The sequence below is a fragment of the Phyllostomus discolor genome, chromosome 4, assembly GCF_004126475.2.
Source record: "Phyllostomus discolor isolate MPI-MPIP mPhyDis1 chromosome 4, mPhyDis1.pri.v3, whole genome shotgun sequence".
Lineage (NCBI taxonomy): Eukaryota > Metazoa > Chordata > Mammalia > Chiroptera > Phyllostomidae > Phyllostomus > Phyllostomus discolor.
The window spans coordinates 144,027,215-144,048,313 of NC_040906.2; the positions used below are offsets into that span (position 1 = coordinate 144,027,215).

At 40.1% G+C, this 21,099-nt stretch overlaps 1 protein-coding gene across 1 annotated transcript; it reads left to right on the forward strand.

Annotated features, from left to right (window-relative positions):
* The first annotated feature begins 6,119 nt into the window (after positions 1 to 6,119).
* Positions 6,120 to 20,890, forward strand: LOC114494619. The gene is made up of 3 exons (XM_036022598.1): positions 6,120 to 6,185; positions 9,214 to 9,383; positions 20,001 to 20,890. The coding sequence occupies exons 1-3, from the start codon at positions 6,120 to 6,122 to the stop codon at positions 20,377 to 20,379; spliced, it is 615 nt and encodes a 204-aa protein (XP_035878491.1). The 3' UTR covers positions 20,380 to 20,890.
* The last annotated feature ends 209 nt before the right edge of the window (positions 20,891 to 21,099 follow it).

Below are 21,099 nucleotides of genomic sequence, written 5' to 3' on the forward strand. Positions count from 1 at the left end.
CCTGTGGTGGACATCTGTGGTTTCTGGCTGCCTGGCATCCCTGCCCCCACCTTCTAGTAACAGCACTGCTGCTTGTTTAGAGAACCCCCTCGCCCCACCGCAGCATGTGGCTCTGCAGCGGCTGCCAATCCCAGTGCCGTCCAGCACCAGCCACGGGGATGGCCTGGGCCCAGGCCCTACTGGGGGCCTCAGAACAGAAGGTCACATTGCGGGTGCAGAAACAGAATGTAACCTCAGCCTTGTCAACCACACTAAATTCAAAAAAACTGGTTCTCTAATTTCTACCTGTTCAAAGTACACCTGAGAATACAACTGCTAGGTGTCAACCAGTCAGTCACACAACAGTAGCATTAGCAGAAACTCTTTGTGGTCAGGAACAGGACCCCAAAGCTGACATGTCAGAATTTCCAGAGAGACATGCGGTTTGGAGACTTGGATATGCTTCCTTAGGCCATCTAGTTTGGAAAGAAATAGAAAATATTCATGTATGGGCAAGATTTAGAAACCCTGATATATGATATCTTCCTGAATATGGTAATTAAAGATATTTGCCAGGAAAGTGAGAAATAAAATTAGAACAAGGATGAGGAAATCAGCTGGAATGGATCAGAGGTAAGAATGAAACAAAAAGGTACTTCTAAATAATTGTCTTAAGTACTTTTTTTTTGAAAACTAGTGTTCTACATTCGACAAAGGAATATATCACAGTTAAATTATTTGTATTGTAAATGTGTATTATTAAAATATAAGCACAAACTTATAAATACAGAAGATATGTACAGAACAGCTATACAAGGCTTTATCTGCTTTCAATTTGATAGACAAAGTAGACAATTATAAGTACTAGGATTAGGTCAATAGAAATGTATTTTAAATGTTGTGCTTCCACAAACAGAATAGTCACCTTTTAAAGTAAGTATAAGCAGTTTAAAAATTGATCGTATACTAAGGCACACAAAAAATAACAGTAAATCCCTCAAAGAGTATTAAAAGGCATCATGTTTTCTGACCACATCCCAAATTAATGACAAATATTCCAACTACTTAGAAACAAAAAAGCACCCAGCTTAGTAACTGTGGAACCAAGGAGGAAATGGAAAATAGTTACAAAATATTTAGAACATAAGATCACTGGTGCACTTCTGCCAGGGTTTTACTCAGAGGTAAATTCATAGACTTTGACTTTAAATCTTCTAAAAAGGAAAACATAAAACACAAGAATGTAAAGAGGAAGAAGCACGAGAAGAAAGAAAAAATAATAAAAATAGGAAGTTCCAAACGAGAAAAAACTAACATTGAAGTCATTTTTTTAATGAACTTGAAAATGTTCCTTTTATTTTATAGTGTCTGTGTCCTGTGAGGATGGAGCTATGTTTTTATGTAATCATGATACCAACAAATAAAGGCCACAGAATGGCTGTGCCTACATCGGCTCATACCATTAAATCCTTTGTGTGAGGGGAGGAAATTATTTAGCAAAACCTAATCATTTACCAGAAGTATTGATAAACAAAGGTCTTTGTTGTTAGGATAACTTATTCCATCATTTAAAGAAAATAATTATCAGGGTCTTATTTTGCTCAAAATTCTTTAGTTCTTTTGCTGAGGCTTACTTGGCTACTTCTCAGAGTTTTTAAAGATTTTATTTATTTTTAGAGAGAGGGAAAGGGAGGGAGATAGGGAAAGAAACATCAACGTGTGGATGCCTCTTGCACACCCCCTGCTGGGGACCTGGCCCACAACCCAGGCATGTGCCCCAACTGGGAATTGAACCAGCAACCCTTTTGTTCACAGGTTGGCATTCAATTCACTGAGCTACACCAGCCAGGGCTGAATTTTTTATTTACTATGAATTTTCATTAGATGTGGTGACTATAAAGAATTAGAATAATGACACCTACTTATTATTGTCCTGAAATTGTTTTTTTTTTTCATCCACAATGTTTTACTGATTCCAAAAATGCAGGGAGTTTTTGGTCTGTTTCTCTACTATTCTGCAAGAGCCTGGAATAGTGTCTGGTCCACAGAGGCTTTCTTTGTGTTGCTGAACAAAGGTGAAAGGAAGTGTAGGCCTATACTTAAATCAGACCCTATACCAGAAAAGCACTCAGGTAGAGCCCACTTTGTAGATATTTAAAGTGATATTTTGATAATAATTGATATCAAGAACAGGAAGCAGGCATTTGTGTAGGGCTAGACCCCAAGGGTTCCCAAGAGATGAGAATCATTTTTGTATGTTTTTTTGCCCGCTTCTTCAAATGGATTTCAAAACCATGTATTTTAAGTGGTTTTATGACAATATTATACATTAAAATGTCCATATATGTAAATGACAAACCAGACTAGACTGCTCATTCTAAACTGTTGAGGGTGATGCAGCTGTCAGTCATTTTTCTTTATTTCCTTAACCTCCATTCCTAGTCACCAGTGGAGAGTCAGCCCCTTCTGTGCCTGACTGGTTTTTCCTGACTGGTCAAATGCACAGACTCGGCCTGAGCCAGTGGTACAGCACCATCTCTTCGGCTACAGTGACTGGTCGATGGATGGAAGGTGACCAAAATTGGGTCACAGTCCTTCTTCAGGATTTTTAAAACAAATAGATCACTCCCCCCAGAAAAATGATCACGGAGGAGCTACAGCCATCTTCCCCTATGGAGGAATGCCATCTTTTTCTGAAAAAGATGAACCCGTGTCCCAAGAAAAGCTGAAGTGCAAGATGGCATCAGTCCTGGCCAGGTTCCAGGGTCAGGAGCCAGTCACCCAAAACCCGGCTCCACTGCTACGGGGGCAGCCCCACCCATTCCATTCTTCCTTCCATGCTGTGAAGAACTACCCCCGGATCCTTCCAATAAACTACCTTTTTCTTTGTTCAGTTGGATTTTGATTGCTTGTAACCCGAAGCCTCCTAATTCAATTATTCTAAATGCTTATGAATATATTCAGTTTGAAAGAAGAAAGCCCACATGTTTTTAATAAAATATACTTGGGGTAAACCCTTCACCTTTGAGACTATTGGGCTTGATTTTTTTCCCTTGTCTACGACATGCACATTCGCTGCAGATATGGCTGGGTTAACATCAAGTGTCTTAGCCATCAAAGAAATGAATTCAGACTTTCTGCCTGAAAGTTGAATGCTGGTAACCTTCTCCTAGGGCAGGAAAATGAGTAGTTCCACAGCATCTGTTTTGTAGAAACCTGCCTTTTTGGCTTATTATAAAGTTCTGTACCGAAGTCCTGAGACCTTACAACTGTTGTTAAACTTCCCTGTGTAGCTGCAGAACAGCCCTTGGGAGTTTTCTCTTTCAAAGAGGTTTAATATGCCTGTTGTCAGTCTAACAGCAAATTTTTCTTTGAAAATACTTTGTATGAATTCCCCACATTTACCCTCCTTCTGTTGAAGCATACCTTTACTTTCACCCTTATTTATCTTTGATGTGAACTCTTCCAAAGAGGTTAGAGAACAGTGTGATTGTTATCTCTCACATAACAAACATTGTGAAGTACATTTTATCTCTTGAAGGTTACCCTTACCCAAAGGAGAAATTTAAAGCTCCATTAATAGTAACAAGTAGTGTTTTCCGAAAAAAAGTTCCCAACTGCAGGTAGCCTCGCTGGATTTCTCCAATTATTTAGGGGACTTGCTGGAGCATCACTTCTCAACAGTCATTTGAATAGACGTGTGGAGTCCAGGGTACTCTGGCTCCAGCTGCAGCCCCCTGCAGAAAGGTCTGCTGCCAGCAGCTTTGGAAGGCACTGCAGGGCCGCTGCTGCCACTGGGGCCACCTGCAGCTGGCACTCACTGCCCTGAAGCCCTCAGAGCTCCCCACGGGGAGAGGGTGCAGGTGTGGAGGCTCGTCATGCTCTTTGTCATTAGGCCCCTGGACCAGTGAGAGTGTTCTATGTTCTCCCTGGGAGCTGGAAATCTTTATCTCCCATAGAGATCCATGGATCCCCAAATAGTGTGGCTGTGTGCCCTAGCACCTCCTGGGTATTTGGTGAAATAGGCCACGGTGAGAGACCAATTGTACTTAGAACTTCTGTCCCTGTTTGGGGCTCTAGCATTGTTTTTGGTCTAAGCCAGGCTCCATCATCTTTGGAGATAGCTACTCCCACAGGGCTCCTCTTTCTCAGTACATGCAGACCATTGGCTGACTCACCCATCAATCCTGCAAGCCCATCTAAATCTTAGAGCAAGCATACTTTAGCCCTAACTTGGTTTATTCTTCTAAGGAAAGGCCTCAAGGCTATCAGATTTTTTTTTGATAATATTTTGTGCTCAGTAACAATTTTCATATAGATTATAGGAAAATCACTTAGGAGAAAGTGGAACAGCCATGGTTTATAATTAATGGTACATCCATATGATTAGATATAATGTAGGATTTGCAAGTAATGATTGTGAAAATTATGTAGCAATATGGAATCATGCTCTTTATATACTTTTAAGCAGAAAAATCAGGATTCAAAATTATATATATATAGCTACAACTATTATTACTTATGATTTTTCTTGCATAAGACGAGACCATGACAGCAGTGTTAGAGTGAGGACCATGAAGTATATTATAATAAAGGAATTTATTTTTAGCATGCCCTTAAGGCAAAGTAATAAAGTACTGAATATATACTTAAATGTTAGGAAGTGTTAAGCATTACATAGCCTTCCCATTCTTTAAAACACAGCCCCTAAGCACCATTACTAAAGAATCTTTTTTTCTGTCTGCCAGAACCCCAGATAAAATACAATTTTTTTCTCCCTCCTAAACTCTTCCCCCATACCTTCTCTCCTGTTCCCTCTCTCTCTCTTTTTCATTCTCTCTCTCTCCATGAATGATTTGTTAGATAATCTCAGAAGGGATGATTAAAAAAATAATTCATCTTCTAGAGGACTATACCGATGCCTTTGTAAAAGTTTGACTCTTATTCTCTCTTTAATTTTTTTTATTTTACTGAGTTTATTAGGGTGACACTGGTTAATAAAATTATATAGGTTTCAGGTATACGATTCTATAGTACATCATCTGTATATTGTGTGTTCATCACCCCAAGCCAAGTCTCCCTCCATCACTGTTTATCCCCTCTTTACCTTCTTCTACCTTCCCCCACTCCCTTTCCCTTCCAGTAATCACCATCCTGTTGTCCGTGTCTGTGAGGGATTTTTTTTTCTTTGCTTAATCTCTTCACCTTTTTCACCCAGCCCCCAACCCCTTCCCCTCTGACAACTGCCAGTCTGTTCTATCTGTGGGTCTGTTTCTATTTTGTTAGTTTTGTTCATTATATTCCACATATAAATGAAATCATATGATGCTTTTTTTCTGACTGGCTTATTTCACTTAGCATAATACTTGCCATGTCCATCTAGGCTGTCACAAAAGGTAAGATCTTCCTCTCTTTCATAGCTGAGTAATATTCCACTGTATAAATGTACCACGGCTTTTTTATCAACTCATCTACTGATGGGCACTTCGGCTGCTCCCAAATCTGGACCATTGTAAATGCTACAGTGAACACAGGGATGCAGAGATTATTTCAAATTAGTGTTTCAGGTTTCTTTGGGTATATTCCCAGATGTGGCATTGCTGGGCCACAAGACAGTTTCATTTTTAGTTTTTGAGGTAACTCCATACTGGTGTCCATAGCTCTATTAAAACTTATACATTTATTAGGGTGACAGCAGAAAAAAAAGTGTCACATTTAAAGGTTTTAATTGAATAGAGTTTAATAAAGTGACAGTTTACGAAGATATGGGCAGATGTAAGGAGGTGAGAAGGAAGGGTGAAGCTCCTAGGAACCAGCAGCTGTAAGAATTCACTGCCACCCCTCATCTGAAGGGGCCCGGAGGGAGGTCTGGTCCCAGAGCCTGGTCAGAGCTATAGGCCTGGGGGAAGGACTGCTTGACAAGAGGTGAGGCCACAGAGAAAGAAAACAGCAGCTGAAACAGTACTAGGAGGTGCAGGGGTATATATCCTAATCTCTGTCTCTTCCTATCCCCCAGGGATGACCTGCCAGTGCTGCCCATTGACCCAACCCTATTTCAAGCCAATAGGCCAAGGTAGCCTGGTGATGCAGTCCTGGGAAGTCAGTCTTTTCAGAGACAGAGCAGGCAGAGAAGCGTGGAGATGGATTTAGAGGAGCAAACAGAGAATGACCTGAACATGGAGCTCTGTGTCATAGCAGACTGCCAGGTAGGCACTAGTTTAACTGCAAGCTTGCTAGTTTTTAAGCTGATGGAAAATGTAGCTACATTTTACTCATGCCACCTTTTCCTGTGCAGACATGAACTTCATTGCCTACTGTGTTCTGCTGGTGGAAATTGATGGCAGAGCATCTATACCCTGCACTTGCAAGGATCCTCTGCAAGCCCTCAGTCTTCCTGCAGAACTCTAGGCTGGCTGCACTCAGCCTGTGATGCAGCGGCCTTGCTGGAGCTCTTCTGTGCTGTTGGCCAACTTCCATGTGTTTTCTGGGTCTGTGCTTTTTTCTTTCTTTTTTCATTTTGTCAGAGCACATCCTTGAGTAGATTTCTTACGGTGTCTTCCTGGGATGCTTAATTTTCTGAGCTCTTTCATTTTCATTTCAGAAAATAGTCTTACGCTAACCTTTGACTAATAGTTTGGCTGAGTGTAAGATTTTAGGCTGAGAAATAGTTCTTTCTTGGGATAGTTAAGGCATTGCATAACTTTCTTTTCACATTGGTCTTTAATTATTTCTCTCAAAATTTGTCTCTTCATCAGACTTGTTGGGATATCTCCTTAACCTTATCTTCCAACTTTTTATGTGTTATTTTTATTTTGGCCATTTTTTAAATCTTTGTTCCTTTCTCACATCATCCTTTTCTTAATTTAAGGCTGCCATTATGCATATATGTATGCATGTATACATACACAATATGTACACACATGCAAGTAGGTGTGTATATTTTTTACAGCCCTCAGGATATATGTTAGAGGTATGGCTTTTTAATAAGTTTCAGTGTGCTTTCTGAATTATATTGTTTCCTCCCATTTCCATTCTTCTGTTTATTTTGGTTTTTCTCTTTTGTTTTATATAGGATGATTGCCAGTTGTTTTTGTATTTTTCCCTCAAGACTGAGGCATCAACAACTGATTGTAGATTGTGGTGTAAACATACAGTGGGATATTATTCAACCAGAAAGATGAAGTCCTGATGTATGTATGCTGGAACATGGTGAACCTCCAAAACGTTACGCTAATTAAGAGTAGCCAGATACAAAAGGTCACATATTATATGATTCCATTTATGTGAAGTATCCAGAATAGGGGAAACTATGCAGACAGAATGCAGATCAGTGGTTTCCAGGGGCTGGGGGGAGGGGCGAATGGGGAGAAAGCGCTTAATGGGTGAGGGGTTTCAATTCAGAGTGATGGAAATATTGTGGAACTAGACAGAGGTTGTGTTTGCACAACATTATGAAATGTACTAAATGCCACTGAATTGTTGACTTTAACATGGTTAATTTTATGTTATTGAATATCGCCTCAATAAACGATTGTTTTTAAGGCTGACGCGGCAAGCTGCGGCTGTGCCTGTGTGTCCGGTAAGGCAGGCGGAGGCTTTCATTTCTGAAGCAGCCGCCAGAGAGCTCCCACTGTGAGAGGCCCCAGTATCGTTAGCACAGAAAAGTGCTTCCTCGGGGGCTTTTTGCCAAGAAAAATGTTCTAATCTCCTACCTAAGGAAACCTTGTTTACTAAGTGCTGCTTGGATTCGGGGTCTGGATGTGACATTAAATTCCGTCTCCCACCTTGTGGATCATTTTATCCTTGTTCCGAGCCAGGTTTTTCTGATCCCAAAGGCTCTCCCTCTCAATTTCTCCAGGGGCCAAACCGCTGATCTCCAGCTGGACACCTTGTTCCCTCTGTGGGGATGAGGGAGGGGACCCCCAGTTTTCCTCCCCTTGCTCAGTCCTGCTGCGTGCCTCCTGGGAGACCTCCGAGAACCTCGGCGTGGCCAGTCCGCCAGCGACCCTCCGGTCCTGGGCGGGGGCTCCCTCTTCCGACCCAGCTACTCTGACTTCATTCTTCTGACAACGAGGTCATGTCCCCCATTCTATGTTCTTTGTTGTCAAGATTTATGCTTTAAAAACATTTTTAAAATTTATTTTAATGCCATCTTAGAAAGGAGAGGCGATAAAGCAGTTGTTCCGTAGGCTGGTTTAACAGGAGGCCTGCACACTTTATTTGGAAACTTATTGGGGGAAATATTACCTCAGAATGAAAAGAAAGCCACCCAGAAGTCAGTGCTAAAGTCAGCTGTGTTCTCACACAAGTTAACAAAATGCCGAAACGTTGCGTGTGCTCGATGTTTAGCTGTTACAATGGCGATGGGAGCAGGTGAGGCACGACAGGACACGGAGGGCCCCAGGTTTATTCAATGCCAGATCTGGGCCCAGAGAACAGCGCTCCACCTCCTCAGGCTTCAGGTGCAAATTACTGAAATTAAACTAATGTTTACCTGTCTTGTGTGATTGTTTTTGCAAAGTATCACTTTCACAACTCTCTTTGAAGTACGTGAAAATTAAGTCAGTCGCTGTCTCTGCAGCCCTGGAGCACCAGCCTGTGCCTGTATTACAGGCTTCCTCCAGGCCCTTGTCATTATTGCTCACGCCCTGACCCCCGGCAGGAAGGAGTCCTGCCTTGTTTCTTCACCATACACGAGGCGGCTCCACGGGAAGTGACATAATATATGGTGTTCCTGTTATAGGAATAGTGATTTAAATGGGAGAAAATAAGTTGATAAATGTAAAGTGGTCTTAGAATTCAATATCAACTGTGACTAAAACTGAGAGCCTTATGTTCACAGATTGCTATTTAGCAATACTAGTTTTTGTTCTAAGAAATCCACTGGTGCATGCATGTCCACTGCGTTGCAAGGACCAGAGATCTACTCTTATTTATGCTAGGTGGGATTAATTCTACTGAATCTAATTGCAAGAAGACCTCTAGGACTTAACAATATTTAGAAGATTATCATACACCTTTTTATTTTAATTTCCCTGCCCCTCTCCCTGTCTCTCCCCAGGACTCTTGGTATCTCCTTTGTGCCAAATGCCAGCTTCGTTTTTTATCTCTGCTGACCTTCTCAAGTCACTCATCACTATGCATTTGGCTGCCTTGAAATGGCAGCTTCTACCTGGCCCTCTCGCTTGGCTTTACATAATTAACAAACTCAGAATGTGTTCATTCTCATTCCAGGTTCCTGGAAGTGGGAATAATTGGCTCAGCTTGAGTCAGGTGTCCCCTCTGGCCCACAGCTGGTGTGCAGCTGCACTGTGTGAAGGGGGCTGGGAAAAGATGGCGCCTCCACTGGACAGGTCCCTCTCTCTGAAGCAGTTGGTTATTGTTATTATGTCGTCAGAAGTAAGGTGTTTTATCCACGACCTAGTAGGTGAACTGTGAATGGACCTGTTCTTTGGAGGCTTTTGTGTAGCAGCGGAGCACCTGGAGTCGGGGTAGGGTGGGGTTCCTGAAGGAAGTTGTTTCTGGTGCTGCTCTTACTGTGATCAAATAGGAGCACCCACCCCCACAAGAAATAGTACTTTTCTCCACTTCAGCCTAATTTCTGAACTGTTCATTCAGACACTGGCAGCTAATAAAGGAATTGGCATATAGTTTGGGCAAATGGATCCTCTGTAGCACCAAGGCTTGGAAGCCACAGATAGAGGGATTGGTAAGTTTCTATTTCTTTGATTCTTTAATTGCCATCTTTGCCCACAGAGGTCACACATTGTAGAGTGAAGGGGACTGGAGGAGAAGGCAGATTCAGAGAAATCTGGTGCGGCAGAGAGCTAGAGAACTGGTTCAAAGACTGAAGCTCACGTTTTGTATAGAAACCATGGTCCTGAGAGTTCCACACTTAAAGTGATCCTTTACTTAGCATGTCATTATATATGCTGAGTGTATGCTAGGCTGTCTCTGGGAAAATACTGGTTGGTTGCAAGGATAGTTATGGACTGGAACTGAGAGCCTGTCTGGGCTCTGAAGCAGTGCTGAGAAATCCACTTCTGTTTTCTCTTTAGGATGGTCAGCTCAATCTTGCTTCCTGTTCTCTTGGGGTAATTTCTTCTCTTACCTTCAATCCCCTAGATCAAGGGAATCTGATCATATTTTAACTCAAAGTATAAGTCTTCAGCCCCCAGTCCCTGATTCAACCAGTTTCCTATAGCCAAGATGGAACTGTTTTTTTGTTGTTTTTGTTGTTGGGTTTTTTTTGTTTTTTTGTTTTTTTTTTTAGTCTTAGCATTTACTTCCCTTCACCCCTTCCCCTTGGAACTGAGTGCCAGGAAACTCAACAGGAAACAGCACTGAGGGAGAAGATGCTGTAGAACTGTTTTTTCATGGGAGGGACACTGATGTTTACCTATGAAAGGGGCTGTGGAGATCAGGGTAAATAAAGGGCATGATGATGCCTAATGACTTCCCAGTGTAATCAGAGGTTGACATTATTTTTTAGTTCTCCAGCAAGCTACTCAGAGTGGCCACCCTGGTGCTAGTATAGTGCTGGGTCACTATTGTACCTTCTCAGGGATGACCAGGGATAAAGGCAATCCAGGACCATCATAGGACCTGCCAAGCTTTGTGCAGAAAAACAATTGTCTCTTGGAACACCCTCCAGAAGAGAGAGGTTTTAGTGGAGTCTCAAACCAAAAATGGGTATGTTGTTATACTGTGGAAGAGAGCAGAAAAGCCTTTGTAGGCGGGGGCACCTGTATGATTTGATGTGAAAGAAAGATCAAGTTGGCCTCACAGTTTTGCTTTGTTTTTTGGCCTCTCAGTAAAGGATTCTCAAAAAAAGAAGTGGCCCTAAAACCTTACAAATTGCAACCTGCTTGAATTTTAAACTTAATAAATGTTCTGTCAGTTCCCTGATTTGAAATAAAAGTTGCATTAACCAAGACGTGCCTTTAGATGTAAGTTTAAATAAAGCACCTCTAAAGAAGACGAAAATTCTATGTAATTTTACATAATTAAATGTAGCTATTTTGTCGTACTACAATTTTCCGCTTTGCTCCTTATGTCTACAATTTTGATGTTCGTCATGGATTTGGATGGTTTATTTCAGTGCAAGCTTGCCCACATTTGTAGGGTGCAAATGGTAATTACTCTACCCAAAACCAGACAAGATGCCCCAAGTTCTCAGTTTGATGACACTTGGGAAATTTTTAGCAAAGAAAATAGTGAATGCTCTTCAAATCCAGGCACAAACAGTGAAGGCAAAAGTAGTTTCAAAAGGCCACTTTTATTTCTGCCTCTGGCCTCCCTTTTCCACTTCTCTCCTTCTCATCGGTGAGAATTTGATTGAGCACATTGACATGAGCATTTCTAAAATGGCTGAGACCACCACATAATTCCAAGGACTAATATGTTTCTGATTACAAAAAAACTGTTTTTTCAAGAGCCTGTCTTTAGGAGGCATTTATTTTCTTGTCTCCTCAAATAAAAGATCACACAGAATGTCAACAGGTCTGAAGTCCTATGAGTCTATGCAATTTTTTCTTATTCCCTTTCCATCACACACAGAAATTAATATTTTGAATTTTCTCTGCTTTAAGTGTAGAAAATTACTCATGTACTAAATTTCTTGAAGTTAGAAGAGCTGACCTCATTTTTTAGCATTGTTGAACAAACTATTATTGTAAGCATAGTACAGGGCTGTTGGCCAAGGAGATTACAAAAGAAATGTAGGGTCAAGTTCATGCTCCCTGTAACATACAATTTGGTTAAGCAGAAGGAGTGTAACAATCTTTTAAAGTTTTCTTTTAAAATAGATAAACTTGACTCCCTAAAAGTCTGAGAAGGTCTACATAAAAGCATGGAGGAATTAAGAGTACAAAGAATATGTTAATACACAGCAGTTGTGCAGTGGCTTGTAGGTGACTAACGTTTGGGCAACCCTCAGCTTATTTATAGTCTTACAGCCTCAGAGTGAGCACTGGGCTACCACCAAGGACAACAGAATCCCTGTTATTTATGCCACTGAGTCACAGATATTTGAGGCAGTGAGGTAACAGTACCAAATAATTCACAAATACTTCCAACCAGCCCACAACATCTTCTCCCTCACAAAGTTCAGAATGACTAACAGTAGTCCTACAGTGATGTTCTGTAGTTTCTTCCTTTTTAAATTCATGTTTGTGTGTGAACCATGTGGATTTAGACAGTATTTATCATTTAGGTATTTGTGTTTTTCCTGTGAGTTCAAATATGCAATTACCCAACCTGAAATGAATAGGACCAGCCAAGGAAAGAAAGAACAGCTAGATGCACCGAGACACACCACAAATGATCTGGGTGCAGATAATTGGACTAGGCATTGCTGTCGAGTTTGAAGAGGGTATTTGACGGATGGTGGGAGGAAGGAGATCCGGGTCTGTTTCTGTTTTGATGTGGAGTGGGGAAGTTTGGAGCCATGAAGCAGTGATGGAGGACAGCCCAGCTCTCCAATTGTTCAAGGTAATTTTCAGACAAGTATTATCCTACAAGTAAAACGTATTTACCAATTTATTTCAGAGATTAGTCAAGTCTCTTTTCCATCATGTTTTCGTCAAGACTCTCTGTTACAGCCACTAACACCAAAGTGATTGAGCCAAACTCAGGCTCTCGGCTGAGATGAAAAGCCAAACTTGTTCACACTGTGAAGGCAGACTCCTGATAACAGGAACAAATGCTGGCAATTCAGAGAAAGATCGATTTGCTCCTACTTTGGCTTTCCATGTACAATAATAGAACATGTTGAAAGCAAATTTGGGGCCAGGAATTCGTTTAAGCAGGAGGCTAGAATATGTGACACTTTTGGAAATATTTGAAAAGCAAACAATCTCACTACAACTGGTCCTTTAGGCATAATCACTCAAAGTAGCCTTATGGTATATGCAGTTTGTGTTTTTATAAGTACGGGTGTGTTTCCATTTTCTGCAAGCCATTTTCAGTCTCTAGACCAATAACATAACCTTGAACCTGAAATAAAGCAGGAATTTCCCTGTTTGGCATTGAGCTGTACTCATTAGCTGTTAATGAGGCAGAAGTTGTAGAGCCAAGTCCCATGTGGGCCAGTTGGCTTCATATTGGGAGAAACATCTTTCAAAGGCGGAGATTGAATTCCCATCTCTAGGCAGCATCAGGAAGATGCCTATTGTGGGACCCAATTCAGTCCTGAGGAAAGAGTATAGATATTTAGCTAGCTGTAGCCTTTACCTATCACTGGGGGCGGGGGGCGGGGGCGGGTAAGTGCCAAATACAGCTTAATATCTAGAACAACTCTAGCATCTTGTTCATAGTCAGCACCCTTTTCCTTTAGTGATGGGAGGAAAAAAAATTTTATCCTCTCCCGAGGATGTACTTATTGATTTTAGAGAGACAGAATGGAAGAAAGAAAGAGAGGGAGAGAAATATCAATGTGAGACAGAAACATCGATTGGTTGCCTCTGTATGCACTCATCTCAGGGATCAAACCCACAACCCAGGCATGTCTCCTGACTGGGAATTGAACCCATGACCTTTCAATCTATAAAATGATGGTCCAACCAACTGAGCCACACTGGCCAGGGTGGAAATTTTTTTTTAAGAAAAAAAATAAAGTTACCTATATATGAACATATAATTTTGACTTACAACCTAAGTGTCCTATTGACCTAAAAGTATATTTTTTTCTGCACAGAATATTTTACACAATACTCTTAGTATTGTTCTTGGTTTTTGTGTATCTTAATTTTTAAGTATATTTTATTGATTATGCTATTACAAGCATAATTGAGTTGTCTCAATTATGCTTGTAATTGAGCAATTGAGCAAATTGAGTTGTCTCAATTTTCCCTCTTTGCCTCTCTCTGCCCAGTACCTCCTTCCCTCTAGCAATCCCCCCACCCTCTTAGTTTATGTACATGGGTCATGCATGTTTTTTGGCTTCTCCATTTCCTATACTGTTCATAACCTCCCCCTGTCTATTTTATGCCTACCAATTATTCTTCTTACTCTCTGTACCTTTTGTCTCCTTCTCCCCTTTCCCCCTCCCAGCTGATAACCGTCCATGTGATCCCTATATCTATGATTCTGTTCCTATTCTAGTTGTTTGTTTAGTTTGTTTTTGTTTTTTTAGGTCCAGTTGTTGATAGTTGTGAGTTTGTTGTCATTTTAATGTTTATTGCTTTAATCTTCTTTTTCTTAAAAAAGTCCCTTTAACATTTCATGTAATAATGGTTTAGTGATGATGAGTTCCTTTAGATTTACCTTGTCTGGGAAGCACTTTATCTGCCCTTCCATTCTAAATGATAGCTTTGCTGGATAGAGTAATCTAGGTTGTAGGTCCTTGTTTTTCATCACTTGGAATACTTCTTGCCAGTCCCTTCTTGCCTGCAAAGTTTCTTTTGAGAAATTAGCTGATAGTCTTATGGGAATGCCTTTGTAGGTAACTCTCTGCTTTTCTCTTGCTGCTTCTAAAATTCTCTTTATCTTTAACCTTTGGCATTTCAATTATGGTGCATCTTGTTTGGTCTTCTTTGGGTCCAACTTGTTTGGGACTCTGTGCTTCCTGGACTTGTATGTCTATTTCCTTCACCAAATTAGGAAAGTTTTCCTTGATTATTTTTTCAAATAAATTTTCAGTTTCTTTCTCTTCTCCTCTTGCTGGTTTTCCTATGATTCAGAAGTTGGCACTTTTGGAGACATCTCAGAGTCTTTTTATACTCTCCTTATTATTATTTTTTTGAATTCTTGTTTCTTCTTTCTGTTCTGGTTGAGTGTTTATCTCTTTCTTATGTTCTAAATTATTGATTTGAATCCTGGCTTCTTTCCCTTCACTGTTGGTTCCCTCTGGGTTTTTCTTTATTTCACTTAGTGTAGACTTCATTTCTTCCCTTATGCTTTTGCCATACTCAGTGATTTCTCTGAGCATTCTTACCACCAATGTTTTGAACTCTGCATCTGATAACTTGGCTATTTCTGTTTCCCTTAGTTTTTTTCCTGGGGTTTTATTCTGTTCTTTAACTTGGGCCATATTTCTTTGTCTCCCCAACTTGACACCCTCCCTGTGTTTGTTTCTATGTATTAGGTAGAGGTGCTTTGACTCCCTGTTTTAGCATGCCAGTTGAGTTGTAAGGGGCAGAGCCTTAGGTATTGCCAGGGCAGGGCAACCCACTTCACTGCTTTGTGGTGCTATGTGGGAGGAGGAGTCAGGGAGGGAACAATGTTGCTGGAGGCTTGCCCAGCACTCATCAGTTTCCAGTCCCCGTATGTAATTTTCAAATTCCCATATGCAATTGTGACCCTTCTAGCTCCTGCCCTGGTGATGATTCCCATAATGGGTGAGTTTACATACTTTTTAGGACCCTGTGGGCCCTTTAAAAGGACTCTCCTGAGAAACCAGCAGTTTCTTGCACCACTCCAGCCCTCACTGATTTTTACAGCTAGAAGTTGTGAAGCTTTATTTTCTTGGCCCTGGAACCCTGGCCCGCTCAGTCTGGCCTGGGACTGGGATCACTTGCTCCCAAGGGAGCCCTCCCAATTTTTATCCACCACATGTGAATGTGGGACCACCCATTTTGCCCCCATCACTGCTTCTTCATGCCACTCCATGTCCTCTCCACCTGGCTCCTCATCTCCACCCCTCTTATACATCTGGATGAATGTGGCTTCTTTAAATCCTTGGCTGTTGGACTTCCATGCAGTTCGACTTTCTAGCAGGTCTGGGTGTTTTTTGTTTTGGGGTTAGTTGTGATTATTGAGGTTGTGCAAGGAGGCCAAGTGTGTCTACCCACACCTCCATCTTGACCAGAAGTCTCTGTATATCTTATTATTAATATCTCCCACTTTCCCATTTCATAATAGATTGCCTAATCTATAAAGACTGGAAAGGAAAATATATAAGTCAGTTTATCTATCCTCCCATTTATCCATCTAGCCACCCCTTATCCACTTATTTGTTAGATTTCCAATACATTTCTGAAGTATAATTTATTCTTGCTGCAATAATGTTCTCTTTGCTGACTCCTTAATCTTTTGAAATCAAGCTTTCAGTCTAGCTAATCTCCCCATATCCCTCTCTCAAAGTTTACCATGTTAACACCCATGTTCAATGTCTATTCTAATTCCCAGTCTGGGGACAGGAGGGGAAAATGCAGATTTCAGAGGTGAGCCATCTCCCTGGAGCCCTGCCCTGTGCCAGCTGGAGGCACAGACATGGAAAGTCTTGTCTTCTCCGCACCTGTCAGCAGAGAGCCGCTTCCAGGCTGCATTTGAGCAAATAACCAAATGTTCTCTCTCCTAAACACTTCTTTGACTTTCCAACTTTGCTTATCCTGGCTCTACCACAACCTAATGATCCTCTCAGGTATGGACCAATGCAAAACAAAAATGAGGGTTCCCTTGTTCAAAACACATGCAAAAGTACCATTAAAGATGCTTACATAAATATTTTTCATTTCTCATGTAGTTTTTCTCTTCACTGTGTTGCTGATTATCTATTTGCTATTTTGTGTCATGCTAAGTACAGAAAAATTAAAAATTTAAATTACTAGTATGAATCTTACCATTTCTTTTTATATTATACAACTAATTTTAAGTGCAAATTTAAGAGCATTTAGTTCATATGTAGAATTACTAAAATGACATAATCAGTAGTTTGTGGCTCATATGCATATGTCTTTCATTCTTACCAGAATAGTGGGATTACTGCACAAAACAGACTTTTGAAATTAACTTGTTGATATGCGCACATCCTACCAACACTCTCTACCATGGTCCACAGATGAGTAAGGGAGGACTGAAAGGAAAAGGAACTGTGGGTTGCCTTTTTCTTATTTCCTTCTGTGTCATCATTTTCAGGATAAGTGGCTGGCCAATACGGGGAAGAAACTCAGAAAGGACACAAGAAGTTTGGTTTGTTCAGGTTTTTTTTTGGAGGGGGTCATTTTATGTTTCTTAGAATGCCATTTGATTTCTTTCAACACAGGAAATTCTGGTTGGAGCATAAATCATAGCCTTTCAGGACTTTAACACCTCCCCGGCTCCCCTGACTGAGATGAAGATGAAACATGCTCACCTGTACTCAGGCTGAGTCTTGCGGGACTCCCACACATCATGGGCATGGGAATTCCATGCTCAGGAGACACTGTGATTGCCATCTGTGAACAGGGAGGTGAGGCGTGCTGGGCATGTATATTGCACAGATGTCCTCTGCTCACATACATGGTCCATTGGCCCATCCAACTTTAATTACAAAACACAAGTTCAGAGATAAAATTAGTAAGAATTTTAGGCTGTAGTAAAAGAACATTTCATTAGGCTTGGAGACCTTCTGAGCATGGAGTCTTATGCAGCTGTAGAGATCACTCATCTATGAAGCTGGCCCTGGACTCTCTGTCTCTCTGTTTCAGCTAATCCACCTAATAAGTGTCTTATGTAGTTCTGTCATCATTTTCTTCTCTTTCTATATTACCTTTGCCTTACAGATTCACTTAACACCTGTTTCTAGCTCTCAGCTTTTCCCCAGGCTCCGAATATCCAAGTGCCTCCAGAATACATCTCAACATGTAACATAACTAAAATAAAATCCATCATTTTCATCCTAAGGCTCTTCTTACCTGCTCAATTACTGGAACCAAAATTCTCAGTCACTTGGTCTGCAGTCTGTATATGGCTGATAACATGATAGTTGCTCGTATATACCAGTTTATTGCTCATATTGAAAATGTGCTTCAAACTCTAAATTTGTAAGATTCAGTCTCAGTCATTTAGAAATTGGTTATTCTGGTTGCAGATGACCCATATCTTTATATCTTTCACTTTAAAAATTATTCTTACAATATATTTTCAAGGCAGTGTACATAAGCAAGGAATTAATATAAATTTTAACCACCCATATTTACTTAACACTAAGCAAAAATTTTTAGCAGGAAATACATTGATATTAATAGTTAAAATGGATACTGGCTTTGGAGTCAATTTCACATATGCTCACGCCATTGCCTTTCAATCACTCCCAAATTACCAGTTTTATTTCTCTTCTATTTCTAGATTTTTATATATGTACTTTCTAAAAACACTGCCAGTTGGCCTTAAACTTAGTCCTTTTCAGAGCCATATTGGCTACTGTCTTGTTATTTGAATTCTTTTTTGTTGAAAGAATTGTAATTGGATGGACTTTAATTATGGTGTCTTGATATTTCCAGTGCTTCCCACTTCTGGTTAGACCATAAATACAATCACAGTATTTTTGTTGTTGTTGTTTTTCTGGCACTTTCAGTTCAGACTATAACCCAGGAAAGGTTCAAGGGTACTAAAAACACCAGCAGCAACAACAAAAAAAGACAGAACTAATAAAGAAAGATGGGGGTTTGGATTATTTCAAACCTCATTATGGTATTTGGTTTATATTTAAGTGAGGTTCAAGTAAGTTTCTGTTTTTATGGGACTCTTCAAGCCAGTTTCTAGCCATCTTTGCTTTAGGTTTGGCTTGTGGAAAGACTAACCTGCCTTTCTGCCTCACTGGGGCTCATCCAGTCATTAACCGCCTGCAACACCGAGGTAGAATTTTTGCTTATTTCAGATGGTCCAGGAACTGGAAATAATGTGTTACTTGTATAATAAATCCAAAGAAATGCCAGAATAACATGTGGCTTCTCAAAATGGCCCACAGAGCTGTTAGGCATAAGAAATGGGAAGCCAATTTAGAATCCAGTATCAGCCTCTCCATCCAAATCTGCATTCTGGGAGAAATGAAAGTGCTAGTTATTTGTGAAAATTGAAAGTAAGATCTTAAAGAAGACTTACTTCTAGGCTGTTCTGAGGTATATTTTGTTTATGGTACATTATAGTAATACTCTAATTTGGAGGTAGCCTGAGCAATTTTAAACTATTCCCTTAAACAGTCTTAAGAGTTCCGTAACATTTCATTCTTCAACATCAGAGCCGGTAAAGCAAGACAGAAATCAATCAAAAACATTGATTGAATTTTGGATGCATCAAGCACTGTTATAAAACAGCAGTAAGATGAATAACTCCTACCTTTAAAAATGAACTTTTGAGGTAACTGTAACATAAGTATATGAACAATTCAGAAGCCAGTACAGTCTAGTATATAGTTCTCTGAAAGAAAATGGTCAGAAGAGAAACTAGATCCTATAGGGAGAAGAAAGTGAGACAAATTGTCCCTCTGGAAACTGGTGAGGACCGAAGAGGGCATCCTCAGGGGACTTGTGCAAAACAAAATACCTAAGGGGTTTTAGACATTGGCAGATTGCATTTCTTTAGCTGTAAAAGGACATGATATTTCCAAAGACTAAGCACTGTGGCCTATTAAAGAGTTGTGGTGTGATTTTGAAGGAATTCAAGAACTTGAAAGAGTAGCTTGTCTTGACAGAGTAAGAAATTATTTCTTAATGGGAGCGGGGTGGTGGAGGGAAATAAGAAAGTTCTATTCAGATCCTTTGTCCATTTTTCATTAGGTTGTCTTTTTAATATTGATTCAGAGGAGTTCTTTATATATTCTAGATCTATAGAATTCCTTTATCCGATATTTGATTTCCAAATCAGATTTTTCCCATTTTGTGGATTACCTTTTCACTTTTGTTGATTATGTACTACATAGCAGAACGGTTTTAATTTTCAAGTCTGATTTCTAATTTCTTTGGTTGCTCGTGCTTTTGGTGTCATATCTCATAACCACTTGACAAATTCAAAGTCACAAAGATTTACTTCTGTGTTTTCTTCTAAGAGTTTTACAGTTTTAGTTCTTATGTTTAAGTCTAACCCATTTTGAACTAATTTTTATATGGTGTAAAGTAAGAGTCCAGCTTCATTCTTTTACATGTGGTTATTCATTTGTCTCAGTGCCATTTATTGTGAAGACTTTTTTTTTTTTGCTATTGGATAGTCTTGACACCCTTGTCAAAAAAACAGTCGACCATAGATCATGAGTTTATTTCTGGACACTCAATTCTATTTCATTGGTCTCTATGCCTGTCTTTTTTTTTTTTAATTTATTTTAGCTTCTTCTACAGCTCCTGGTGCTGCTTGTGTGCTCCTTCAGTGCAGACCTGGTACCTCTTTTGTGAAGCGGCAGCTGAGGAGACTCCGGCACTCGCCATGGCCATCGAAAAGCCCAAGGAGTCGACTGAGAACAACGATCATATTAATTTGAAGGTGGCGGGGCAGGGTGGTTCTGTGGTGCAGTTTAAGATTAAGAGGCATACACCACTTAGTAAACTAAAGAAAGCCTATTATGAACGACAGGGTTTGTCAGTGAGGCAGATCAGATTCCGATTTGATGGGCAGCCAATCAATGAAACAGACACACCTGCACAGTTGGAAATGGAGGATGAAGATACAATTGATGTGTTCCAGCAGCTGATGGGAGGTGTCTACTGAAAAGGGAACCTGCTACTTTCCTTCAGAACTCTGTTCCTCCAGACCAAGAAGACATTCTTAATTAGAAAATTGCAATTTGGTTCCGCCACATCCTGACTACTACAGTATAGTTTTCTCTATTCTTTCATTTCCCTTTCCCTATTCCTTTATTGTACATAAAGTAACTGATGTATGTGCACAAGCATTTGCATTTTTTTAAACTAAATGGCCAACGGTATGTTTTGATTAACATCACATGGAGATGGGATTGGGGAAAAATACTGGTTCTGTGAAGATACCCCCTTTCTCCGTCAGTGGCATGCTCATTCAGCTCTTATCTCCATATTCCAGTAAGTTATTTTGCTCTTGCTTTTTAACAACAACAAAAAAAAGAACAACATAAAAATTCTTGCATACCTTGTTTGATTGGAGAATTTTAATATTTTTCATTTATCATTGTAAAACCAAGGACAATTTTATAACTTTTTTGTACGTAGCTGTTACATGTAGGGCAATCTGTCTTTAAGTAGGGATAAATTACTCTAAAAAAATGAATCCTAGGTAGTATTTCCTTCAAGTTAAGCATCTTGTTGTTTAAATAAACTTCTTGTTTAAAATGAAAAAAAAATTATTTTAATTGTTGTTGCAGTACAATTTTCTATCTTTTACTTTATGCCTGTCTTTATACCAGTACTACACTGTTTTGATTATTTATGCTTTGTAGTAAGTTTTGAAGTGGAA